The sequence below is a fragment of the Schistocerca americana genome, chromosome 9 (genome assembly GCF_021461395.2).
Source record: "Schistocerca americana isolate TAMUIC-IGC-003095 chromosome 9, iqSchAmer2.1, whole genome shotgun sequence".
NCBI lineage: Eukaryota > Metazoa > Arthropoda > Insecta > Orthoptera > Acrididae > Schistocerca > Schistocerca americana.
The window spans coordinates 178878889-178905208 of record NC_060127.1 but is presented as its reverse complement, the minus strand read 5'-3'; the positions used below and the strand labels follow the sequence as shown (position 1 = coordinate 178905208).

General features: G+C 41.1%; 1 protein-coding gene across 1 annotated transcript in view; it reads right to left on the bottom strand.

Annotated features, from left to right (window-relative positions):
• Positions 1-19110, bottom strand: part of LOC124551324 — a 198114-nt gene extending 179004 nt beyond the window's left edge. The window contains exons 1-2 of the mRNA XM_047126335.1: positions 19069-19110; positions 2834-2948 (exon numbers count right to left, since the gene is read on the bottom strand). Coding sequence (XP_046982291.1) covers positions 2834-2948; positions 19069-19075 — 122 coding nt within the window. The 5' untranslated portion in view covers positions 19076-19110. The remainder of the gene's footprint in view (positions 1-2833; positions 2949-19068) is intronic.
• Between the last annotated feature and the right edge of the window lie 7210 nt (positions 19111-26320).

Sequence of the window (26320 nt, the reverse complement as noted above, 5' to 3'; positions counted from 1 at the left end):
GTCAATAAGGGCATGGGATACGAATGCGGAATCGATGAGTTTGTCTGGTCCAAGGCAAGGAAAGTTGTGTTCAGCACATAACAACTTGGAAAAGGAGCTTAGGAGATGAGGTAGAACAGAGGATGAGAGAGGCTGTGTGCAAGATGAGTGAGATTATGATCTTGGGGGAGAGACAGTGGTGGGCATTGGGTAGGGACTAAAGGCAACTGGCCCAGGAGGATTAAGGGACTGAATGATGTGTTGGAAGGACAATTCCCATTAGAAAAGCTGATGTTGACCATAAGGATCCAGATGGCAAGATTGGAAAATAGCCACTGAAATCAAGCATGTTGTGTACGGCAGTGTTTTCACCACTGATTGGTCAGCTCTGGTCTCTGTCACAGTTTGGCAATGGTAATTCATACAGGTAGTCTGCCTGTTCATAGTTGTGCCCACATATATTGCTATAGTGAAGTTACAGCAGAACAAGTAGCTGATATGACAGCTTTCACATGTGGCCCTGCTTCTGACAGGATAGGATACACCTGTGATGGGACTCAAGTTGGATGTGCTGTGTGGGTGCATCAGACAGGACTCCCACAGGGGTATGACCCATGTGGCAAGGGGTTAGGATTTGATGGGCACGGGTATACCACTTTGGGATAGATGGGAAGAAGTGTGGGTAGGATGTTAATTCTTTTTGAGCCCATGAATGAAAGTAGTCTGAAGCCCTGGTGAAGTACAGAGTGATTATAAATTAGTTATACAAAAGTAACCTTTAATTATGAAAAGTGTCAACAACTTCCAGAAATGTTTGAAACAGCACTGAATGCAGCATATATTCAAGTTTTATTTCTACCCAACACTGGTAGTTTCTGATGTTCCTCCAAGGTGGCGTGCATGCATGAGTTATTCAAACAGTCATCATAGAGTTGTATAATGGAGTAGAGCACAGATAGTGTTGTTTATGGTTTTATGAAACCAAATCTGCTATTATAGTTCAGAATCAATGAGGACTATGTAGTGATGAGTCACAACTTCAATGGCAAACTGTTATTAACTGGTAAAACTGTTTTACTGAAACTGGTTTTACATCACACAGGATACCATGTCAGGGTCAGCCAGCAGTCCCTGACAACAACTGAATAAGTTTGGCAGTCTTACATTAAATGCCTGGGGAAATCAAAGAGGCATGCCAGTTTAGAATTGAATATGCCTAGTTTTACAATGCAGTAGGTATTATGGGAATTCTTGTCATTCAGATCCTACAAACTGGAAATGTTGCAAGCTTTAAGGCAAACTACAAAGAAAGACAAGATGAGTTTTGTGTAGAAATGTTTAACAAAATGCACACTGAAGATGATTTTCTTAAAAAATTGTGTTCAGTGGCAATGCCAGCTTCCATTACTGCAGTAAAGGGAAGCAGCATAATGTTCGGATATGGGCTGAGCAGAATGTAATGGAACATGTACAGGACTCACTTAAGGTAAATTTTTCCTTGTGCAGTATGATGCAATATAATTTGTGGTTTTTTCTGAGTAAACTTTTCTAGAATATCACACCTGGACATGCTTGAACATTATCTAATGCCTCAATTACAGCAGGATTTTATTTTCTGGAAGATAGTGTGCCCCCACATTATCATCACCAAGCTGTGACATGTGTCTATAGTAATGAGCCGACTTGGACTGGACTTGACTTGGTGGAACAATATTCTGGCCACCATGATAACCTGATTTAACCCCACTTGGTGCATGGGGCTATATTAAAGACAGAATTTTCATGCCTCCACTTCTGGGAACATCGATAATTGCGACAATGGATAACATGAGAAGTTCTCACCACACATCAGGATTTGCTTCATAGGATTTGGCGGGAAAGTGAGTACATATGGGACATTTATCAGGTTACAAAAGTTAACCACAATGAACATTTGTAAATAAAACTTGAAGACATACTGCATTCAGTGCTGTATCAAACATTTCTGTAAGTTATTTAGTTTTCCACAATTATGGGATACTTCCTCGTAACTAATTTACTGTATATGTACAAGTTGTACATATAATGATCAAATTTATGATGGCTTAAATGACTAATTGCAGTCGAGAGCTAAAGACACATACAGGTCAAATTGCTACAAATCATATGAGCATTAAGATGAAAGAGGAAAGACAAAAACAAGAGAATTCTGTGGATAGAATGGGGGAGTGGAGGCACTAGAAACATAAGCACTATGACACATAATCAGATGAAGGGCAAGATAAAATTGTCATGCTAGTTGTTGTTTCCAGAGTTCAGAAAAATTGATATTAGGATCTAAAATAGACAACTTCTGAAAGAATTAGCAGGATCTCTATTGGAACTTGTGTGTTGCATAGCTGTCCTGGCAATTGTATATTGCACTTTGTTAGTGTGGTGCATTTGCCTGTAGTAATTTGCGGTTATAGTGGTCATACCAATTTCAAAAGCTTGATTAAACTTTCGGACTACTTGATGAACACATGGTTTGTGATATTCTTAATTACCATGTTACTGTAGCATTTGCACAAACACAATGCAAATGGGAGATTTTATAATAGATATGTTCACAAAGTACAATGGTTTTGTATGGTTAATATATTAATTATTGCATTTTAGTGAATGACTGAAGTTTTCCTGGAATTTTAAGATGTACTTTTGACTGTGTCATCCTTATTTCATTGTGTGACTTCAAAATGTAATATTCTTTGCACAGCAGTTCAAAGATTCTGGTCCAGCATGATATTGTGAAATAGCATAAAAATGTTTTCTGATTTGGGTGAAATCCTAACTGGAGTTGTGTGTTATCTCTTGAGAAATATGCCTGTTAGCTCACCTCCACTGTTCTTGATTGTAGTTGTAGGTTCCACAGTCATAGATGCATCTTGTTTCCTGTTGAGAAGGGTGTTCTTGTGACCAGTCCATACTATATGTATGTTCAGGATTTGTGCCTGAAACATTCAGTAACACTTTACTTATTGCTTTTCTTCATTTCATTTTGATGAAAGTATCAAACTAAGTTCTTGAAGAAATGAGGCATCAGACCATAAACAAGATAAAGGTTCCTAAATATTCCCTTCGTTACTGAGAGGAATCGACATCATAGATGTAAATGACTTATCTAATCCATGTACTGCGAACAAGAAAACTAAACAAATAAATGTAACAACACTGTAAAAAGGATAGTTGCTACTCACAATACAGCGGAGATCCTGAGTCGCAGATAGGCACAACAAAAAGACTGCCACAAAATGAACTTTCAGCCAACAAGGCCTTTGTCAAAACAGGCAAAAATAAACACACACACACACACACACACACACACACACACACACACACACACACACACACACACACACAGAGTCTCTGGCAGCTGAAGCCAGACTATGAGCAGCAGCACGTGATGGGAGAGGCAACCCGGTAGGGGTAAGGGGGAGGGTGGGATGGGGAAGCGGAGGGATAACAGTAGTGGTGGGGGCGGTAAATGCTGCTCGTGGGAGTGTGCAGGGTTGAGGTGGAGAGAAGGTAGAGCAGCTATGTGCTGTTGGGAACTTAGATAGAGGGGGAGAAGTGGAAAAGAAGTAAAATGACTGGGTGTGTTAGTGGAACAGAGGGCTGTGCAGTGCTGAGATGGGAACAGATATCCCATGCCTCATCTTTCCAGTCATCTACCACCTCCCGAATTCTCACTGTCCAGCCATTGAGGAGTATTTCCTCATGACTCAGTACCACCCAGGACTGAGTCAATGAATTACATTCTCTGTCAGGATTTCAACTACTTCTTGTCATGCCCAAAATGAGAAATGTCCTACGCACCATTTCCCACTTCCAACCAAACCTACACAATATCCTTATCCATTCTGACAGAACCTCTGCCTCCACCTTCCTTGCCTCAAGGCTCGTATCCCTGTAATAGACCTAGATGCAAGACCTGTCCCATACGTCCTCCCACCACCATCTAATCCAGTCACAAAAATCGCCTGTCCCATCAAAGGCAAGGCTACCTATGAAACCAGTCATGTGATCTACAAGCTAAGCTGCAACCACTGTGCTGCATTCTACACGGGCATAACAACCAACAAGCTGTCTCACCACAAGAATGGCCACTGATAAGCTGTGGCCAAGAAACAAGTGACCACCCTGTTGCTGAGCATGCCGCCCAACAACACTCTTCATCTCAGTGACTGCTTCATAGCCTGTGCTATCTGGATATCTGGATCCTCCCCACCAACACCAGCTTTTCTGAACTGCACAGGTGGGAACTCTCCCTAAGATATATCCTATGTTCCCGTAACCCTCCCACCTTCAACCTTCATTAGTCATTCTCCTTACCCATTTCCTGTTCCCATTCCGGAACAGCACAGCCCTCTGTTCTACCAACACACCCAGTCTTTTCACTACTCTCCTTTACCACTATCCCCTGCTCCCCCCTTCTGTCTAACCTCCCAACAGCACCTTTCTTCACACCCCTCTCTCCATCTCACCCCTCTAGGCTCCCATGAGCAGCACTTACTAATATTTTTTTTTTTTTTGACAGAGGCCTTCTCGGAGGAGAGCTCATTTTGTGACAGTCTTTTTGCTGTGTCTATTTGCAACTCAGTATCTCCGCCATATGGTTAGTGAATAAAATGTAAATGTCGTGCGACTAGGGCCTCCCATCAGGTAGACCATTCTCAGGGTGCAAGTCTTTTGATTTGACGCCACTTCGGTGTCTTGTGCATCAATGGGGATGAAATTATGATGGTTAGGACAACAAAACACCCAGTCCCTGAGTGGAAAAAATGTCAGACCCAGCCAGGAATCGAACCCGGGCCCTTAGGATTGACATTGTCATGTTGACCACTCATCTACTGGGGGCGGGCTATATGGTTAGTAGCAACTATCCTTTTCGTAATATTGTTGCATTCCATCCTGGGTTTTCCATTGTTTAAAACAAATAAATGTCTTAGATATGTATGAAATAATATTTAGGCCTACATTCTATCCCAGGTCCTGGGAAAGATGAATTCAAAAATATTTATATAAAATTGCTGATAATCAGCAGCACCAGCAGCAGCACAATTTTAATAGCTGTGTTTGATTGCTTTTGAAACTAATCTTCTTCATGGGTAAAATCAACAGATAGTTTTCCCCAAAGCAATTTTCATTATGTTTCCACATAATAAGGGGGAATTATAATCCAAAGATAGTCTGCAGTCCTAGCCAATAAATCAGAATGAATTTTTTATAATAATTCATAATTATGTAGCAGTAAAAGAAACGTTGAAAGATTATTTATAAAAGGCTTCAAAAGAAAAACTGAGTGTAAGAATGGAACATCCATTTTAATAACATCAACAATTTAGAAACTTGCATTACAGCAGGCAGAGTTGAGTTTTAGTAAGCAGTCATAGAGGTGATAGAGTTTGTGCTTACATATTGGACTGGGCCGATAAGTCAATAGTGACAATGATGAAAATAAAAATCACAAGATGCTGAATGATGTGGTTCTCAGTATCCTCACAGCATATGAACTAAATATTTAGGGAAAGCAAAGTCTTTTCCCATAAGCAATCTTCTTGGCAAAAATGACCCATGGACACATATCAGAGACTTCAGAGACAGTCTGGCAATGAAAACACAGGCAATGGTTCCCTTTCGATGTACTAAAATGCATTCAGAATCACACATGAGAGTATGCACATCTACATGCATCTTCATTCCTTTTGATCACATTTAAATAAAACAATAGTGCAGTTACAGGATACTAAATAAAGTGAGAATTGTCTGAAAAAAGTTCTGAAAGTATTCTCTAGTTGCTGGATGACCACTAATGAGAATACACAAAGAGCCAACCACTGTGAGAACAAGTAAATTTTAGTGAACAGTAATATACATGGGTATTAAAAATACTCAAATAAAAAGCCAAGTCTGAATTTAAAAATAGGTATTAACCGAGAAATGAATATTCAAGCAGAACTGTAAAATTATGATTCAGATAGTTGTGGCTGGCTTGATCCATTGACCAAAAGTGAATGAACCAGTCACTCTGAAACACATTAAAATACCATCCCAGTAATCTGGATGGGATTCTTGACAATACATAAATCTTCAGACCTTTTTCACAATCATTGTTACCAAACACATGGAGCAAATTACTATAAAAAAAAATTTAAGTGTCCTTGTCAGAATCTAAAATGCAATCACGTAAGATGTGGCACACTTAAACTGGTGCACCACGATCTCTGCAAGGACATGTGAGGAAGTGCCTGCGTATCAGAGGGCAGTGCCCGATTCTCAGCTGTGTTAAGGCCACTTCTTCCCTCTGCGTGTTTGGAACTACGTTTACCATGCCAAAACTGTGGGCTTCACTGGTTTTAATTTTTTAATTTGTACATCTAGCAACACAGTCTCCTGCACATATATAACTCATCTCCCCAACAATGAGATAACAGCATTCCAGGAAATGGCAAAGTTACTTTCTTCGAGTGTGTCTCTTGTTGCTGAGTCAGCTTGCTCCTTTCCCATGATTCTTATTTGTTATGATTCTCAGCAGAATGACATTCCCACCCTTGATGCTGTAGTACATGAATAGCATGTTGTATGTTTTGGTCTATTTTGTCTCATAAGAAATGAGAAGGTTTTCCACAGAATAAGTAAAAACAAGAAAATGTGGGTGACATTGCCTAGAAGAAAGGACAGTCTGATATGACGTGTATTAAGATATTAGAGGGAGCTGAAAAGAACAAAAACTGGACAGGATGACTGGAATAAAGGGTGGTCCATTGATTGTGACTGGGCTAAATATCTCACGAAATAAGTGTCAAATGAAAAAACTACGAAGAACGAAACTTGTCTAGCTTGAAGGTAGAAACCAGATGGCGCTATGGTTGGCCTGCTAGATGGCGGTGCCATAGATCAAACGGATATCTACTGCATTTTTTAAAATAGGAACCCCTATTTTTATTACATATTCATGTAGTACGTAAAGAAATATGAATGTTTTAGTTGGACCACATTTTTTGCTTTGTGATAGATGGCACTGTAATAGTCACAAACATATGGCTCACAATTTTAGATGAACAGTTGGTAACAGGTAGGTTTTTTTAAATTAAAATACAGAATGTAGGTACGTTTGAACATTTTATTTCAGTCGTTCCAATGTGATACAAGTACCTTTGTTAACTTATCATTTCTGAGAATGCCTGCTGTTACAGTGTTTACCTGTAAATACCACATTAATGCAATAAATGCTCAAACTGATGTCCATCAACTCAATGCATTTGGCAATACATGTAACTACATTCCTCTCAACAGCAAGTAGTTTGCCTTCTGTAATGTTTGCATATGCATTGACAATGCGCTGACGCATGTTGTCAAGCGTTGTCGGTGCATCACGATAGCAAATATCCTTCAGCTTTCCCCACAGAAAGAAATCCGGGGACGTCAGATCCGGTGAACGTGCAGGCTTCAATGACCAATCCACCTGTCATGAAATATGCTATTCAATACCGCTTCAACCGCACGTGAGCTATGTGCCTGACATCCATCATGTCGGAAGTACATCGCCATTCTGTCATGCAATGAAACATCGGTAGAACATTATGTAGGAAATCAGCATACATTGCACCATTTAGATTGCCATCGATAAAATGGGGGTCAATTATACTTCCTCCCATACTGCCACACCATACATTAAGCTGCCAAGGTCGCTGATGTTCCACTTGTCACTGCCATCGTGGATTTTCTGTTGCCCAATAGTGCATATTATGCCAATTCAGGTTACTGCTGTTGGTGTATGACGCTTCGTCGCTAAATAGAACGCGTGCATTGTCCCGTAATTTCTCTTGTGCCTAGTGGCAGAACTGTACACGAGGTTCAGTCTCGTTGCCATGCAATTGCTGGTGCATAGAAATATGGTATGGGTGCAATCAATGTTGATGTAGCATTCTCAACGCCATCGTTTTGGAGATTCCCGATTCTAGCGCAGTTTGTTTGCTACTGATGTGCGGATTAGCCACGAAAGCAGCTAAAACACCTACTTGGGCATCATTGTTTGTTGCAGGTCATGGTTGACGTTTCACATGTGGCTGAACACTTTCTGCTTCCTTAAATAATGTAACTATCTGGCGAACGGTCCGGACACTTTGATGATGTCATCCAGGATACCGAGTAGTATACATAGCACATGCCTGTTGGGCATTTTGATCACAATAGCCATACATCAACATAATATCGACCTTTTCCACAATTGGTAAAAGGTCCATTTCAACACGGGTAATGTATCATGAAGCAAATACTGCCCGCACTGGTAGAATGTTACATGATACCACACACTTATACATTTTTGACTATTACAGCTCCATCTATCATAAATTGAAAAAAGTGGTCCAGCTAAAACATTGATATTTCTTTATGTACTACATGAATATGTAATAAAAAATGGGAGTTCCTATTTTAAAAAACGCAGTTGATATCCGTTCGACCTATGGCAGCGCCATCTAGTGGGCCAACCAGAGCGCCATCTGGTTTCCTCCTAGACAAGTCTCGTTCTTTGTAGTTTTTTCGTTTGATGCTTATTTTGCGAGATATTTGGCTTGGTCACTTATCAATGGATCACCCTGTATAAACAAAACTAATAATCTACAACATTGGGTGTGTAATTGAACTGGTCAATGGACCTTCTTTTGAGATGTATGGGAGTATCTGATACATACAAGAAATTCACAAAATGTTCTAGTAAAGCATAAGTGGTAATTTCACATTTGATGTACAAGTTGCACTTATTTAAAAATTTAGTCATGACATAACTTATGACTAATACAATGTTTCTGTTATTGTTTTGAAAGATAAAAAAACATTTGTTAATGCTAATTACTAATCATTTATAAATTCCTGTGAATGTGAACAATCAATATTTAAACATTATTATCTCTGAACTCTAGGATTTGCATCTTTGGTCATTCTTTTATTATCTTCATACTTGTTGGAAGTAAGTTGTGGTTTTATCAACTGAAGGGAAAGGAGGACAATATGAAATGTTACAAATTACTATATGAGAAAAAAACATAATAAAGAGACAGAAAGCTAAAATTGACACACACAGTGTTTTGATCTAAGCTATTACCTCGATCAAGCTTCCTAGATGGAAACTGCTGTTTCAGAAAGGCATGTTCTTCAGTAGGACATGTTTCTGACAAGGAGCTACAAGAAGTGTACGACTGAAACAATGTTTATTATTTGATCTTACTTCCCACTGTTTCTATTAGCATAGCAATAACTAAAAAGTACACTCATCTTAAACAACATCTACAATGATTTCTCAGCTTTGAACATTTAGTTGTTTTTCATGATAATGGAGGAGATGGTCGTAATAGGTGTAGGTGTGATTGGTATGGGAAATTAAATCATGGCAGGCTGCATGAAACCAATCAGAAGACTGGTTGCCTCCTCAGCCACCCATTTAAAACAAAACAGAAACATAAAAGAGACCATTAGGAAACTAGAAGTTGGAAACTGGGTTGTAGTAAGAATACTGCTCCCAAGGCTTCCTCTCACTCATCACTAAAATGCAAATGCACACCACCTCTTAATATGTAGTGGAAGTCATGGCTGGATAGCTTAATGATCTGAAGTATTACTCCTGGTGATGATGGCAGAGACAGCTGCCACATCTTGAGGACTCTATTCAAAATGATGTGGTTTGAAAACTGAGAAGATTTTATTCAGAGCACCAGTTATGTGATCAGTTCTTACAGCGGCTTACAGGAACATTTCTGGGAATCGCGCCCCAATTATTTAAAGAATCAAATTCCCAGCTACAAATTAGCTTTGGACTTTGGTTTACTTTACAAATGAATTAATGTGTCAAGTATTTCACATTCAGATGTAAGCAAGAAAAAATTTTGAAAAAGTTTGAAATTATGTTTAAAATTTACTGAAATTCATAAGGAGCTGTCATTATAAAACACTGGAAGAGTATAGCCTGTTTAATTTGCCTGTTTTAAGCAAAAGGTAGTTTTTCTCACATATTAATGTTAATGGCATATTTCCTGAACTAGTTAGCGGAGATGCTGAGTCATGATAGGCACAACAAAAAGATTCACACAATTATAGCTTTCGGTCATTAAGGCCTTTGTCAGCAGTAGACACACATACACACATGCGCACACACGCACTCATGCAAATGCAACTTTCACACACGTCTGCAGTCTCAGAGAACTGAAACCACACTGCGAGCAGCAGCACCAGTGCATGATGGGAGTAGTGAATGGGTGGTGGTAAGGAGGAGGCTGGGGCGGGGAGGGGGAGGGATAGTATGGTGGGAGTGGCAGGCAGTAGAGTGTTGCAGTTTAGACAAAGGGCAGGAGTGAAGGTGCAGAGGGGGGAGGTGGTAAGCAGTGGAAAGGAGAGAAATAAAAAGAAATTAAAAGATGTGGTGTGGTGGTAAAATGACGGCTGTGTAGTGCTGGAATGGGAACAGGGAGGGGGCTGGATGGTTGACGACAGTGACTAACAAAGGTTGAGGCCAGAAGGGTTATGGGAACGTAGGCTGTACTGCAGGGAAAGTTCCCACCTACGCAATTCAGAAAAGTTGGTGTTGGTGGGAAGGATCCATATGGCACAGGCTGTGAAGCAGTCATTGAGATGAGGGATATCAAGTTTGGCAGCGTGTTCAGCAACAGGGTGGTCCACTTGTTTTTTGGTCACAGTTTGTCGGTCCCCATTCATGCGGACAGACAGCTTGTCGGTTGTCATGCCTACATAGAATGTAGAACAGTGGTTGCAGCTTAGCTTGCAAATCACACGACTGGTTTCACAGGTAGCCCTGCCTTTGATGGGATGGGTGATGTTAGTGACTGAACTGGAGTAGGTGGCGGTAGGAGGATGTATGGGACAGGTCTTGCATTTAGGTCTATTACAGGGGTATGAGACATGAGGTAAGGGACTGGGGGCAGGAGTTGTGTAAGGATGGACGAGTATATTGGGTAGGTTCAGTGGACGGTGGAATACTATGGTAGGAAGAGTGGGAAGTATAGTGGGCAAGACATTTCTCATTTCAGGGCAAGACAAGAGGTAATCAAAACCCTCGTGGAGAATGTAATTCAGTTGCTCCAGTCCCGGATGGTACTGAGTTACGAGGGGAATGCTCCTCTCTGTTACATTCCATCCTGGATTTTCCATTGTTTGATTTGTGAACTAGGTGTCATATATTGATATAATTTTCCAAATACATCTAATGATATAAATGGATACGGTCTGCAAAACTTGTGAACTGAGTTAGTAGTAAAGAAATTATGAATTAAAATCTCATGCTTGACTGTGAAGTTTTACTGAATGAACAGCATAAATGTAGGAAGTGATGAACTTTTTTCCTTCCATATGTCAGTTAAATTGTTTTGTAAATACATGAATGTGTAAAGTTTGTTCTGAGTTGCTAAATGCTTTCTCATTCTCAAATATTGAATGAATATAAGTCTGAGTAATTTGTTTGCCATTAGTTGCACTGCCTCATGACATATACACAGTTTCTAGCTGTAATACTTGTTTTATTGTATTATATCTTGAACATCCCCCTCAGAACCATGGACCTTGCCGTTGGTGGGGAGGCTTGCGTGCCTCAGCGATACAGATAGCCGTACCGTAGGTGCAACCACAGCGGAGGGGTATCTGTTGAGAGGCCAGACAAACGTGCGGTTCCTGAAGAGGGGCAGCAGCCTTTTCAGTAGTTCCAGGGGCAACAGTCTGGATGATTGACTGATCTGGCCTTGTAACACTAACCAAAACGGCCTTGCTGTGCTGGTACTGCGAACGGCTGAAAGCAAAGGGAAACTACAACCGTAATTTTTCCCGAGAGCATGCAGCTTTACTGTATGGTTAAATGATGATGGCGTCCTCTTGGATAAAATATTCTGGAGGTAAAATAATCCCCCATTCAGATCTCCAGGCGGGGACTACTCAGGAGGACGTCATTATCAGGAGAAAGAAAGCTGGTGTTCTACGGATCGGAGCATGTAATGTCAGATCCCTTAATCGAGCAGGTAGGTTGGAAAAATTAAAAAGGGGAATGGACAGATTAAAGTTAGATATAGTAGGAATTAGTGAAGTTCGGTGGCAGGAGGAAAAAGACTTTTGGTCTGGCGAATACAGGGTTATAAATACAAAATCAAATAGGGGTAATGCAGGAGTCAGTTTAATAATGAATAAAAAAATAGGAGTGCGGGTAAGCTACTACAAACAGCATTGTTGTTGTTGTGGTCTTCAGTCCAGAGTCTGGTTTGATATAGCTCTCCATGCTACTCTATCCTGTGCAAGCTTCTTCATCTCCCAGTACTTACTGCAGCCTACATCCTTCTGAATCTGCTTAGTGTATTCATCTCTTGGTCTCCCTCTACGATTTTTACCCTCCACGCTCCCCTCCAATACTAAATTGGTGATCCCTCGATGTCTCAGAACATGTCCTACCAACTGATCCCTTCTTCTAGTCAAGTTGTGCCACAAGCTCGTCTTCTCCCCAATTCTATTCAATACCTCCTCATTAGTTATGTGATCTACCCATCTAATCTTCAGCATTCTTCTGTAGCACCACATTTCGAAAGCTTCTATTCTCTTCTTGTCCATAGTGAACGCATTATTGTGGCCAAGACAGATACGAAGCCTACACCTACTACAGTAGCAAAAGTTTATATGCCAACTAGCTCTGCAGATGACGAAGAAATTGAAGAAATGTATGATGAGATAAAAGAAATTATTCAGATAGTGAAGGGAGACGAAAACTTAATAGTCATGGGTGACTGGAATTCGGTAGTAGGAAAAGGGACAGAAGGTAACGTAGTAGATGAATTTGGATTGGGGCTAAGAAACGAAAGAGGAAGCCGCCTGATAGAATTTTGCACAGAGCACAACTTAATCATAGCTAACACTTGGTTCAAGAATCATAAAAGAAGGTTGTATACATGGAAGAAGCCTGGAGATACTGACAGGTTTCAGATAGATTATATAATGGTAAGACAAAGATTTAGGAACCAGGTTTTGAATTGTAAGACATTTCCAGGGGCAGATGTGGACTCTGACCACAATCTATTGGTTATGAACTGTAGATTAAAACTGAAGAAACTGCAAAAAGGTGGGAATTTCAGGAGATGGGACCTGGATACACTGACTAAACCAGAGGTTGTACAGAGTTTCAGGGAGAGCATATGGGAACAATTGACAGGAATGGGGGAAAGAAATACAGTAGAAGAAGAATGGGTAGCTCTGAGGGATGAAGTAGTGAAGGCAGCAGAGGATCAAGAAGGTAAAAAGACGAGGGCTAGTAGAAATCCTTGGGTAACAGAAGAAGTATTGAATTTAATTGATGAAAGGAGAAAATATAAAAATGCAGTAAATGAGCGCAGGCAAAAACGAATACAAACGTCTGAAAAGTGAGATTGACAGAAAGTGCAAAATGGCTAAGCAGGGATGACTAGAGGACAATAGTACGGATATAGAGGCTTATCTCACTAGAGGTAAGATAGATACTGCCTACAGGAAAATTAAAGAGACCTTTGGAGAAAAGAGAACCACTTATATGAATATCAAGAGTTCAGATGGAAACCCAGTTCTAAACAAAGAAGGGAAAGCAGAAAGGTGGAAGGAATATATAGAGGATCTATACAAGGGCAATGTACTTGAGGACTATATTATGGAACTGGGAGAGGATGTAGATGAAGATGAAATGGGAGATACGATACTGTGTGAAGAGTTTGACAGAGCACTGAAAGACCTGAGTCGAAACAAGGCCCCCTGAGTAGACAACATTCCATTAGAACTACTGACGGCCTTGGGAGAGCCAGTCCTGACAAAACTCTACCATCTGGTGAGCAAGATGTATGAGACAGGTGAAATACCCTCAGACTTCAAGAAGAATATAATAATTCCAATCCCAAAGAAAGCAGGTGTAGACAGATGTGTAAATTACCGAACTATCAGTTTAATAAGTCACAGCTGCAAAATACTAACGCAAATTCTTTACAGACAAATGGAAAAACTGGTAGAAGCCGACCTCGGGGAAGATCAGTTTGGATTCCATAGAAATGTTGGAACTCGTGAGGCACTACTGACCCTACGACTTATCTTAGAAGGTAGATTAAGGAAAGACAAACCTATGTTTCTAGCATTTGTAGACTTAGAGAAAGCTTTTGACAATGTTGATTGGAATACTCTCTTTCAGATTCTGAAGGTGGCATTAGTAAAATACAGGGAGCGAAAGACTATTTACAATTTGTACAGAAACCATATGGCAGTTATAAGGGTCAAGGGGCATGAAAGAGAAGCAGTGGTTGGGAAGTGAGTGAGACAGGGTTGTAGCCTATCCCCGATGTTATTCAATCTGTATATTGAGCAAGCACTAAAGGAAACAAAAGAAAAATATGGAGTAGGTATTAAAATCCATGGAGAAGAAATAAAAACTTTGAGGTTCGCCGATGACACTGTAATTCTGTCAGAGACAGCAAAGGATTTGCAAGAGCAGTTGAACGGAATGGACAGTGTCATGAAAGGATGGTATAACATCAACAAAAGCAAAATGAGGATAGTGGAATGTAGTCGAATTAAGTCGGGTGATGCTGAGGGAATTAGATTGGGAAATGAGACACTTAAAGTAGTAAAGCAGTTTTGCCATTTGGGGAGCAAAATAACTAATGAATGTCGAAGTAGCGAGGATATCAAATGTAGACTGGCAATGGCAAGGAAAGCGTTTCTGAAGAAGAGAAATTTGTTAACATTGAGTATAGATTTAAGTGTCAGGAAGTCGTTTCTGAAAATATTTGTATGGAGTGTAGCCATGTATGGAAGTGAAACATGGGCGGTAACTAGTTTGGACAAGAAGAGAATAGAAGCTTTCGAAATGTGGTGCTACAGAAGAATGCTGAAGATTAGATGGATAGATCACTTAACTAATGAGGAGGTAGTGAATAGAATTGGGGAGAAGAGGAGTTTGTGACACAACTTGACTAGAAGAAGGGATTGGGTGGTAGGGCATGTTTTGAGGGGTCAAGGGATCACCAATTTAGTACTGGAGGGCAGCATGGAGGGTAAAAATCGTAGAGGGAGACCAAGAGATGATTACACTAAATAGATTCAGAAGGATGTAGGCTGCAGTAGATACTGGGAGATGAAGAAGCTTGCACAGGATAGAGTAGCATGGAGAGCTGCATCTAACCAGTCTCAGGACTGAAGACCACCACAACAACAACACATCTTGAACATAAGATTATACATCTTAATTATGAGATTACACCAGCATTTTAAATTCTGTGAATAATTATATGAAATATTGAAAATCAAATTTTTGTTTTCCCTGCAAACCATGCAGTAGACAACATGCAACTAGGACCATGGAGTAATGTAGATGATTGTATGCATCTTTTTTTAAGGAACACTGAAAAATGTGAAATACATCCAAGAGCATCATATAGCCCAGTGGTAGTCAACCTGGTCAGTACCACTGATTAGTGGGCATTCCTTCCAGCTTCCATGGTGTGTGGCAGGCGTTGGGGATTACAGATATTTTCATTTTTGCTTTAACTTGCTGCAACTCTGATTTATAAATTTTATAATGTAAAGTTACTTCCCTACTTTCTAAATCCCCTTTACTGTCGAATTAGTGGGTGGTTAGAAAATTTCCTGCTAACAAGTACAAAAATGGGAGATAGGTAAAAAAGTTTGACTACCCTTGATCTAGCCCATTCTAGGCTGTTACCACGTAAGGGATACGTGCTCCTCCAACAGGGCAGTGCCTTTATGCAACACTATCTCAAAACATTTATATGCTTGTTCAATCAGTATGATCAGTAGACATGTTTTCTACTGATGGTGTGTGATACATAAGAGAGTTCTGGCCCAGGTTGAATTACCTGCAACAACCTTTGGCCAACTGCGACAATAGGTTGAAACATGTGGAATGCTAGTGGCTGAGGTACTGACCTACACCTCTACAATTGTCCATGTCTTATATCTGCGTGTAGGGCAGCACTGTAGATAGATAATGCTATACCAGCTACAAATATTTCTTAGCAAAACAGTCTGTCCATGGATGTGCGACTCTGTGATTATGAGTTCGTTAGTTAGTTTCATGTTCCATAGGTTACTTGCACAATAAATCTTAATGATGTGGAACGAGTCCTTTTAGATTCACATTGCAATTTAATTTTTAAACATACCTGTGTGATGAACATTTACGAAGTTTTCTTACGTGTGTTAGTGATCGCTACCTACCACCTTTTACACATTACAGTAACAGAAATTATTCTACAGAACAGAAGGAGTTGTCAAGGAGAATTTTTTTTAAATTTGTTTCCAAATTTTCCTTTGCTGTCTGTCAGACATTTTATATGACTTGGTAAATTATTTTTTAAAAAAATTGCAGCATTATGCATCCATTTTGGTGCTAAAGACAACCTTAATGTGGGTAATGAGTCTCATTTTTCCTTCTGTTATTATAATTATGTACATCATTGTTCCTTTTGAACAGCAGTGGATTATTCGCAACAAACATCATATGGGAATGAATATTCTGTGAAGCAGCAGTCAGAACTCTTTAAAAAGGAATGAACTACATGTTTTGAGAAATTAAAACTTTCTTTCTTAAAGATGAGTTACATCATTATTGAATTAAAATATGCAAAATTGTCAACTAACTGATTTCTCTTTCCTCAATATTTGCAATGGGCTAAGGGCAAGTGTGTCTGAACAAAGTTGTTTTGGGAGTTCCAAAATGTTCTCTTTCCAGTTTAAATTCTCATCAACATGAACACCTAAGAAATTATTATTATTATTTCCTCACCATGTGTTAGACTTATCATTAGTGCAGATGTGCAGAACTGTATATGTTGTGTCTTTTTAAACTTGAGGGTGAGGCCATTCACAAACAGAAAACCAATGATACTTTTAAGAATACTGTTTACTATTTCTTCTGTTTTTGAATGCTTGGACTGAATACAGTACTAGTTTCATCTGCAGAAGGAACAAATCCTGCTTACTGTATACTAGGTGGAAGATCATTTACATTTATGAAGAACAATAGCAGACCTAAAATTGAGCCTTGGGGAATATAACATGGAATTTCTTCCTAGCTAGAGTAATATCCCCAGACTACATTGGTTAAATTACTAGGTACAACTTTCTGCACTGTTCTGGTTAGACATTACATTATCCACTGCTTGGATGTACAATCAATCCCATAAAACTTTAATTTATCTAGGAGGATGCTGTGATCTGCAAAGTCAAAAGCCTTAGTTAGGTCGCAGAGAATACCAGCCGGCACTACTTTCTCACTATTTTAATGCTTGTAAAATATGGTGAGTAAACTTGTAAAATCAAACTGTGATTTGCTAAAGATGTTATTGTTGCTCAGGTCACATACTGTTCTATAATTCATCACTTTCTCAAAAGTTTTGGAAAATGAAGGCTAAAGTGAAACAGGTTGGTAGCTATTGGCAACTCTCCTATTATCTTTCTTATAGTGTGGTCGGTCAATGAAGCATTTCAGTCTCTCCAGAAAAATGTGATGTCTTAGTGATCCATTACATATTTCATTTAAGACAGGGCTTATTATATGGGAACAGATCTTTAGTACTCTACTGGAAGCATCATCAAAATAATATGACCTTTTATTTTTGAGAGAATGTATAATTTTCTTAATTTTGGAATTGCATGTAGTATTTAATCTGTATAGTATGTTACAAGAACTTTATTCACATGATAGCTAAGTCTCAGTGTGTCCATTTTTCCATTTCCTGTTAGTATACCTTTTATTGCGTTTACCTACAGTTAAACAGTATTGCACATTCTGTAAATTTTGACTACTTGCTGGAGGGCATTTCCTAGGCGACATGCAGCAATAAAATATTAACTCTGGAAATTGTATTGTACACGTCAATAACTAAACAATACACAAAAGCTAATTTAAACTTACCAATACATTTACAGGCATGCACTAGAATATTTCCTCTTTGATGTAATTTGTAAGGAATGCATAAAGTGAATCCAAGTTGAACTGTAATAGTTGGTTGCATGGTTGATTTGGGGAAGGGGACCAAACAGCAAGGGAAAGGGTTTGGAGGGAAGTTGGCCGTGCCGTTTCAAAGGAACCATCCCGGGATTTGCCTGAAGCGAATACAATGATTCCACACTGAATCCTAGACAAGGAGGGGAAGCTACATTAAAATATGTTTGAGTCTTGTATTGCGACTGTCTACATCACAGAGTGGATGAAAATTATTTTTATTGTCATCAACAAAAACCGTTAAGTAGTAAACGAATCAGTACTGGGAGGTGAGTGTAAAAGTACCCAGAACCTGAAAAAGGCTTCTGGAAGAAGTACAATTATCTACTTTAGACAGTATTTCAGGTGGAAGGGATTTCTTCTCGCTTACTTCTGACTCAAATACTGAGTCAACCAATTAGTTATATAAGGACCTAAATTTAACGCGCTATCTTAACCACATTGTATGTGACTTTTACGAATTCAGAACATTTGTGATTCAGCTAACACCCCTAACAAAATGTGACCATCGAAAATAATATTTCGCAAAATAATATCTTTATGGTCACCTACAGTATTGTATTCAAATACGGTTCTTCTCAAGATCACGGCTCAACCTGATTCTTCCGCTTAAAGGAAGTAAGAATAGTCAGAGATAAAATAACACATGCTCCAAAAACACAGCGTCACGAGCGAGATTTATTACGTGCTTAGCCTCCACGTGTAGCACGCATCCTAAACGAAACTGAGATACTTCACGAGATTATAGTTCAACACGGTTTTTACGCATAAAGAAAGGTTTAGCAGGTATAAAATTTGCTACGCTCTACAAGCGAGATTTTAACAGAATATCCCACAGCTACGGATCGCAAAATAAGAGCTTCATGCTGGTTTCTGTTATTTCATTCAAACTATTTCGCTAAACTTATGTGAAAAAAATTCCGTGTTTCATTACTTCAAATATCATTGATACACGAGAAGCAATTTTATACAAAATAAAATTTAAGAAAGCGTCAAGAGTGCCCCACTCTGGATATAATGCAGACATAGAAATATACGGCGCTTACCAGACATAACACCTGTACCTCCCGTGACAGCGTCAACACTGACGGCGCTTCGACGTTCGAATTGCTTTTATACGTGCCGTTTGATGAGCGCGGGTTCCAGAGATGTAGTGCCAAAGATTTCAAATATTAATCGATAGTTGCAAGACGTAACAACACGTGTATTTCCCGATGATTTAGTAATATAGTATTTCCGTTACAGTTGTACCATCACGGGATAAAAACAGGAATTGCTGTTCGAGCACTATAACTCCTGGAAAATGAAAAAAAGAACACATTGACGCAAGTGAATAAGATCTGTTATACTTTCACGGGGCACTATGAGAGGGCAGTGCATGCGATGATCAAACGCGCCACACTGCGGACACACCAGGAACTGCGTTATCAGCCGTGGAATGTTGCTCAGCGGTTGATCACCGCTAGAGCCAGTGGCAGCCAGTTTGCCGTGGTGTGAGGAGCTCCTTGTGTGTCTTCAACATTGTCAGCATGCCGCGACAGCATGTACGTAATCCTTTTGTGCAACTGACGGAGTCTGAGGGGGGCGTATAGTGGGCCTGCGGGCGGCCGGATGGACATACCGCAAAACAGCGCAACACGTGGGGTGAGAGGTCTCCACAGTGCATCGATGTTGTCTCCAGTGACCAGCAGAAGGTGCACATGCCCGTTGACCTCGGTCCGGACAGTGGCGATGCACGCCAAGACTGTCGAATCGTACGAAGTGCCGTACAGGACCGCATCGTCACTTCATAACAAATTAGGGACACTGTTGCTCCGGGAGAGCAGGGCTACGATGCCGCGTGTTGTTAGGGCGTCTTCCGCTCACGACCCAACATCGCTCAGCCCACCTCCAATGATGTCACGATAGGCGTTTATGGAAGGACGAATGGTGACGTGGCGTCTTCAGTGATGAGAGTCGCTTCTGCCTTAGTGCCAATGACGGTCGAACGCGTTTGTGGCGTCTGGAGTCGACAGAGACACACAGGAGCAACACCCGGAATCATATCCTATACTGGCTGTTCTCCTCTGTTGACAGTAGAGGGAACATTGAACAGTACATTGAAACCATTATTCAACTGATCTTGCTGCCGTTCGTGCACCAACAAGACGACATGCTTTTCCAACAGGACAATGCACGTCCACATGTTTCCCGTGCCACCCAACGTGCTCTTCAAGCTGTACGCCAACTTCCCTGGCCAGCACGATCCCCAGATCTGTCCCCCATTGAGCATGTTTGGGACCGGATGAAACGTCATGTTGTGGGGTCTGCACGACCTGCACGGAATCTTCCCCCCCCCCCCCCCCATGTGGACACTGCATGGTAGGCCATTCCTCAGGACTACATTCGGCACCTCGACGATCTTCTTCGTGGGAGAATTGCAGTCTGCATTGCTGCAAAAGGAGGGTATACACAATACTATTGCCGAAATTGCGCACGCTCTGTTGAAAAAAATGGTTCAAATGGCTCTGAGCACTATGGGACTCAACTTCTGAGGTCATTAGTCCCCTAGAACTTAGAACTTAACTAGTTCTAACTAACCTAAGGACATCACACACATCCAAGCCCGAGGCAGGATTCGAACCTGCGACCGTAGGGTCTCGCTCTGTTGACTTTACTCACACGGGTATGGCTCTGTCTTTGTGATAGTGTGTTGTATACGCCCCCAAGAGCGTGTCAATAAATTTTCCCTCTGGTGGGTAGACTAATTCGTGGCTTTCTTTTTTCATTTTCCAGGAGTGTAACTGCGAGTGTGCGTTATACGACGGCAGTTTCTTTCCCCGTTAGTTATTCCTGGAATAGCTTTTCCATTGAGTTTGGTTGTCAACGCGAATTGAGTCTCCGTAGTATTTTGCACGCGAAAGTAACAACATTTAAATGATTTCCCAGCGTCTGAGGAAACGTCAAACATTTGAAATTCGAGAATTATGCTCTTGAGTACACAAAGACATGCACTTAGTGGAAAACAAGAGACTTGATATCGTCATAGCTAATGGCTATATTATATGGCCGGACCTGCCCCGCAAGGGGCCTTCCTGTCAATGACGCCAAACGCAGATTTCCATTATTAAAAAAAACATTTTATAAAGCTTGAAAGGAATGTACATGTATCACAATATTCTTATTTTAAAGTCAGAAATATGCTGTTTGGCAAATTAGAGATATTGACAAAAAAAAAGGAGAGAGAGAGAGAGAGAGAGAGAGAGAGAGAGAGAGCGAGCATACAAGGGGTGAGGGCGTGGAAAAAATTCGGAAACACCACGGGCACAACGCATTATCATGCCTAATACGGCGTAAAAATACCGTTGGCAGTCAAAACATCACCCATTCGCCTCAGAATTGGTAAATACAGGCCCTGTATGGTTTTCAAGGGAATCTTGTACCATTCTTACTGCACAATAATGGCATGTTTAAGTAATGTTGACGCTGGTGGGTAGCGATCGAACACCATTCTGTCCAAAGCAGATCACAAAGACTCGATAGTACTGAGATGTGATGAATGTGGTGTCCAGGAGGGAGGCGACGCTCCATCCTCGTGCTCACAGCACCAGTCCCGGACGATGCAAGCTATATCAACAAGCGGCAGTCTCGTCTTGGCACAGAGCATCACCATCGGAGAACGAACATCGTAGTTTGGGACAGACCTGATTAGGCAAAATGGTCACATAATCCGTACAACGCTGCAGAGTATCCATAATACCACGACATGGCTGCCCAAACCGCTACCGAACGCCCTCCCTGTTTCACTTCTAGGATATAAACTCGGCCAGAGGTTCGAATCAGTGTGAAACGAGACTCAACCCACCAATACTCCGTAGTCCAGGCTTAATGGTTTTGTCACCGCGTTTCCTTTTTACGAGCATTTAAATCAGTGATGAGTGGTTTTAGAATTTCAGTTATCTGGAATCCTCGCTTCTGGAGCTCCTTTGTTTTGTTTTGGTACTTCTAACCGAACTTCGTGCCTACGGAATATCGCCTCAGTTGTGCGACTGGATTCGTGATTTCCTGCGGAAAGGTCACAGTTCGTAGTAATAGACGAAAAGTCATCGAGTAAAACAGAAGTAATATCCAGCGTTCCCCAAGGAAGTGTTATAGGCCCTCTATTGTTCAAAATCAAATGGTTCAAATGGCTCTGAGCACTATGGGACTTAACTGCTGAGGTCATCAGTCCCCTAGAACTTAGAACTACTTAAACCTAACTAACCTAAGGACATCACACACATCCATGCCCGAGGCCTCTATTGTTCCTGATCTACATTAACGACATAAGAGACAATCTGAGTAGCCGTCTTAGATTGTTTGCAGATGATTCTGTCATTTTCCGTCTTGTAAAGTCAGCAGATGATCAAAACGACTTGCAAAATGATTTAGATAAGATTTCTGTAAGGTGCGAAAAGTGGCCATTGACCCTGAATTAGGAAAAGTTATTTACATGAGTACTAAAAGAAATCAGGTAAATTTCGATTACGCGATAAGTCACAAAAATCTGAAGGATGTAAATTCAACTAAATACTTAGGGATTACAATTACAAATAACCTAAATTGGAACGATCACGTAGATAATATTGTGGGTAGAGCAAAACAAAGACTGCGATTTATTGGCAGAACACTTAGCGCGTGCAACAGGTCTACTAAAGAGACTGCTTACACCACGCTTGTCCGCCCTATTCTGGAGTATTGCTGTCCGGTGTGGGATCCGCATCAGGTTGGACTGACGGATGACATCGAAAAAGTACAAAGAAGGGCAGCTCGTTTTGTATTATTGCGAAATAGGGGAGATAGTGTCAGAGACATGAAACGTGAATTGGAGTGGCATTCATTACAACAAAGGCGTTTTTCGTTGCGACGGGGTCTTCTCATGAAATTTCAATCACCAGTTTTCTCCTCCGATTGCGAAAACATTCTGTTGGCACTCACCTACATAGGGAGAAATTATCGTCACGATAAAATAAGAGAAATCAGGGCTCGCACAGAAAAATTTAAGTGCTCGTTTTTCCCGCGTGCCGTTCGAGAGTGGAACGGTAGAGAGACAGCTTGATGGTGGTTCATTGAACCCTCTGCCAGGCACTTTATTGTGAATAGCAGAGTAATCACGCAGATGTAGATGTATACATGATTCGTGAGTGCTATATTAAGTTCTACAGTGACTTTCGTAGCTGTTTCCTCTTATTTTCGTCGCAATTCTTTTATGATCACGCAACTCACACTACCGACCGCGTTGTGGCTTTGCGGATTTTGTTTTTGCCCTTTCTCTGTATGTTGTGTAGATCTTTGGTACGGTGCCCCTTGAAACTTCAAACACTTCGGCTCTCTTGGTTACAGAAGCACGAACCACATGAGCACTAACAATTTGCCCACTTTCGAATTCACTTAGCTCCGCCTTGATGCTTGTAGTCTGCCTGTCCCCTTGTCAATACCACTGAAGTCTCCAACAGAGCCGGCCAGTGAGGCCGAGCGGTTCTAGACGCTTCAGTCTGGAACTGCGTGACAGCTACGGTCGCAGGTTCGAATCCTGCCTCAGGCATGGATGTGTGTTATGTCCTTAGGTTAGTTAGGTTTAAGTAGTTCTAAGCTCTAGCGGACTGATGACCTCAGATGTTAAGTCCCATAGTGCTCAGAGCCATTTGAACAATTTTTTTCTCCAACAGACAAGAAAATCTGCTGAAGAAAAACATCTCACAGTCAGAGTCATATGATGTTATGTTATGTTAACGGGGACCTAGAAACGACGGATCGGCTCCGTCCCCGCCGCAGCCGCAATGGTCCGCAACCCCACGACGACTACCGCAGTCCACTTCACCCTTCCGCCGTCCCACACCGAACCCACAGTTATTTTGCGGTTCGGCCCCCGGTGGACCCCCAGGGATCGTCTCACACCAGACGAGTGTAACCCCTATGTTTGCGTGGTAGAGTAATGGTGGTGTACGCGTACGTGGAGAACTTGTTTGCGCAGCAATCGCCGACATAGTGTAGCTGAGGTGGAATAAGGGGAACCAGTCCGCATTTGCCGAGGCAGATGGAAACCGCCTAAAAACCATCCACAGACTGGCCCGCTCACCGGACCTCGACACAAATCCTTCTGGCGGATTCGTGCCAGGGACCGGCGCTCCTTCCCGCCCGGAAGGCCGTGCGTTAGACCGCACGATAACCTCCTTAACGCAGCCCAAAATCTGCGGTTAATTTACGTTTAGTTAACTTACGCAGAGTTTATACTCCTCATTTTTACTAAGGGTTGAAGCTCCTCTTGATGTTCTTCCGTGTTTGCGATTTAAAATACGGTTGTTTTGAAAATCAGCCTAATGCAAACACAATTTCTTTGTTTTTGTATTTACCCAGACATGTTTCGACACATATGTGTCAACTTCTGTGGGTCAAATTTTTATTTCTTAGAATTACATCGCTAAATGGACTGCATTATTATACACCCGTTTTTATGCTGTTTTTCGCCTTTTTTTTGACAGCATGTCATCTGCAAAATTTTTTTCTTGTTGCGTGTTTGGTCGGTGTCTAGATCAATGGCTATTCAGTGTGCTGTTTCCACACAGTTCTTCACACAATTTTTGCTCACTAGTTCACTTCACATGCACTCGCACAAAATGTGGCGATACGGAGTCAGAAGTGTCTGCTCAGATTACGTATCGCCACATTTTGTGTAAGTGCATGTGAAGTGAACTAGTGAGCAAAAATTGTGTGAAAAATTGTGAGGAAGCAGCACACTGAATAGCCATTGATCGAGACACCAAACTGACACGCAATAGGACAAAAAAAATTTAGTGGATGATATGCTGTCAAAAAAAAAAAGCCGAAATAGAGCATGAAAACGGGTGTATAATAGTGCAGTTCATTTAGCGATGTAATTCTAAGAAATAATAATTTGACCCACAGAAGGTGACACACAGATGTCGAAACATGTCTGGGTAAATACAAAGATAAACAAACTGTGTTTGCGTATGGCTGATTTTCAAAACAACCCAATTTTATGCTTCTCGCCCGCACATCGCGTTCCCCGCACTATTTCGAGAATAGAGGTTAACATACAGGTCTCCCGAATGTGTGCAATTTTACACCAGAGACACGTCGGGAACATTTTTTTCTCGCAAGCACTATACCACCATTTGCTGCCCCCCCCCCCCCCCCCCCCCCTCTCTCTCTCTCTTCGCAGTCGTCCGGATACATTAGTTGCCTTCCTTGGGATTTTACTCATTTTATTGATGTCATAAATATAATTAATTATTCTCTTCCATCGTGTTCTCGCTTTTTTTTTCAGCGCTGGACATGGTGACGGCACTAATTTAAACTGACATTACAGCGAGTGAAATGGTGTCAGTTGAAAATACGAGAGTAGTCTGAAAAGTTCCCGTATATTGGATAGGTCATCCTTTAAAGTTATTGAAAAGGCTGTGTATGTAAGGATAATTGATCATTTTATACCACACGATTTGCTATCAAATGTACAGTTCGGCTTTAGAAGTCGTTTAACAACTTGAAAATGCTATATTCTCTTTTCTCTGCGAGGTACTGGATGGGCTAAACAAAAGGTTTCGAACGCTTGGTATATTTTTTGATTTAACTAAGGCATTTGATTGTGTTGATCACAAAATATTGCAACAGAAGTTGGACCATTATGGAATACTGGGAGTAGCTCACAATCGGTCCACCTCTTACTTTAGCGACAGGCAAGCAAAAGTTCATTGTTCACAATGTTGATGACGGCTGTGATGTGCGGTCTGAGTGGGGTACTGTCAAGTGGGGGGTGCCCCAGGGATCAGTTTTAGGGCCACTCCTGTTTGTTTGTTATTTATATAAATGATATGCCCTCTAGTATTACAGGTAACTCTAAAATATTTCTGTTTGCTGCTGACACTAGCTTGTTAGTAAAGGATGTTGTGTGCAACATTGGCTCAGTTTCAAATAGTGCAGTACATGACCTAAGTTCATGGGTTTTAGAAAATAAACTAACGCTAAATCACAGTAAGACTCAATTTTTACAGTTTCTAACACACAATTTCCCCCCATGAACCATGGACCTTGCCGTTGGTGGGGAGGCTTGCGTGCCTCAGCGATACAGATGGCCATACCGTAGGTGCAACCACAACGGAGGGGTATCTGTTGAGAGACCAGACAAACATGTGGTTCCTCAAGAGGGGCAGCAGCCTTTTCAGTAGTTGCAGGGGCAACAGTCTGGATGATTGACTGATCTGGCCCTGTAACATTAACCAAAATGGCCTTGCTGTGCTGGTACTGCGAACGGCTGAAACC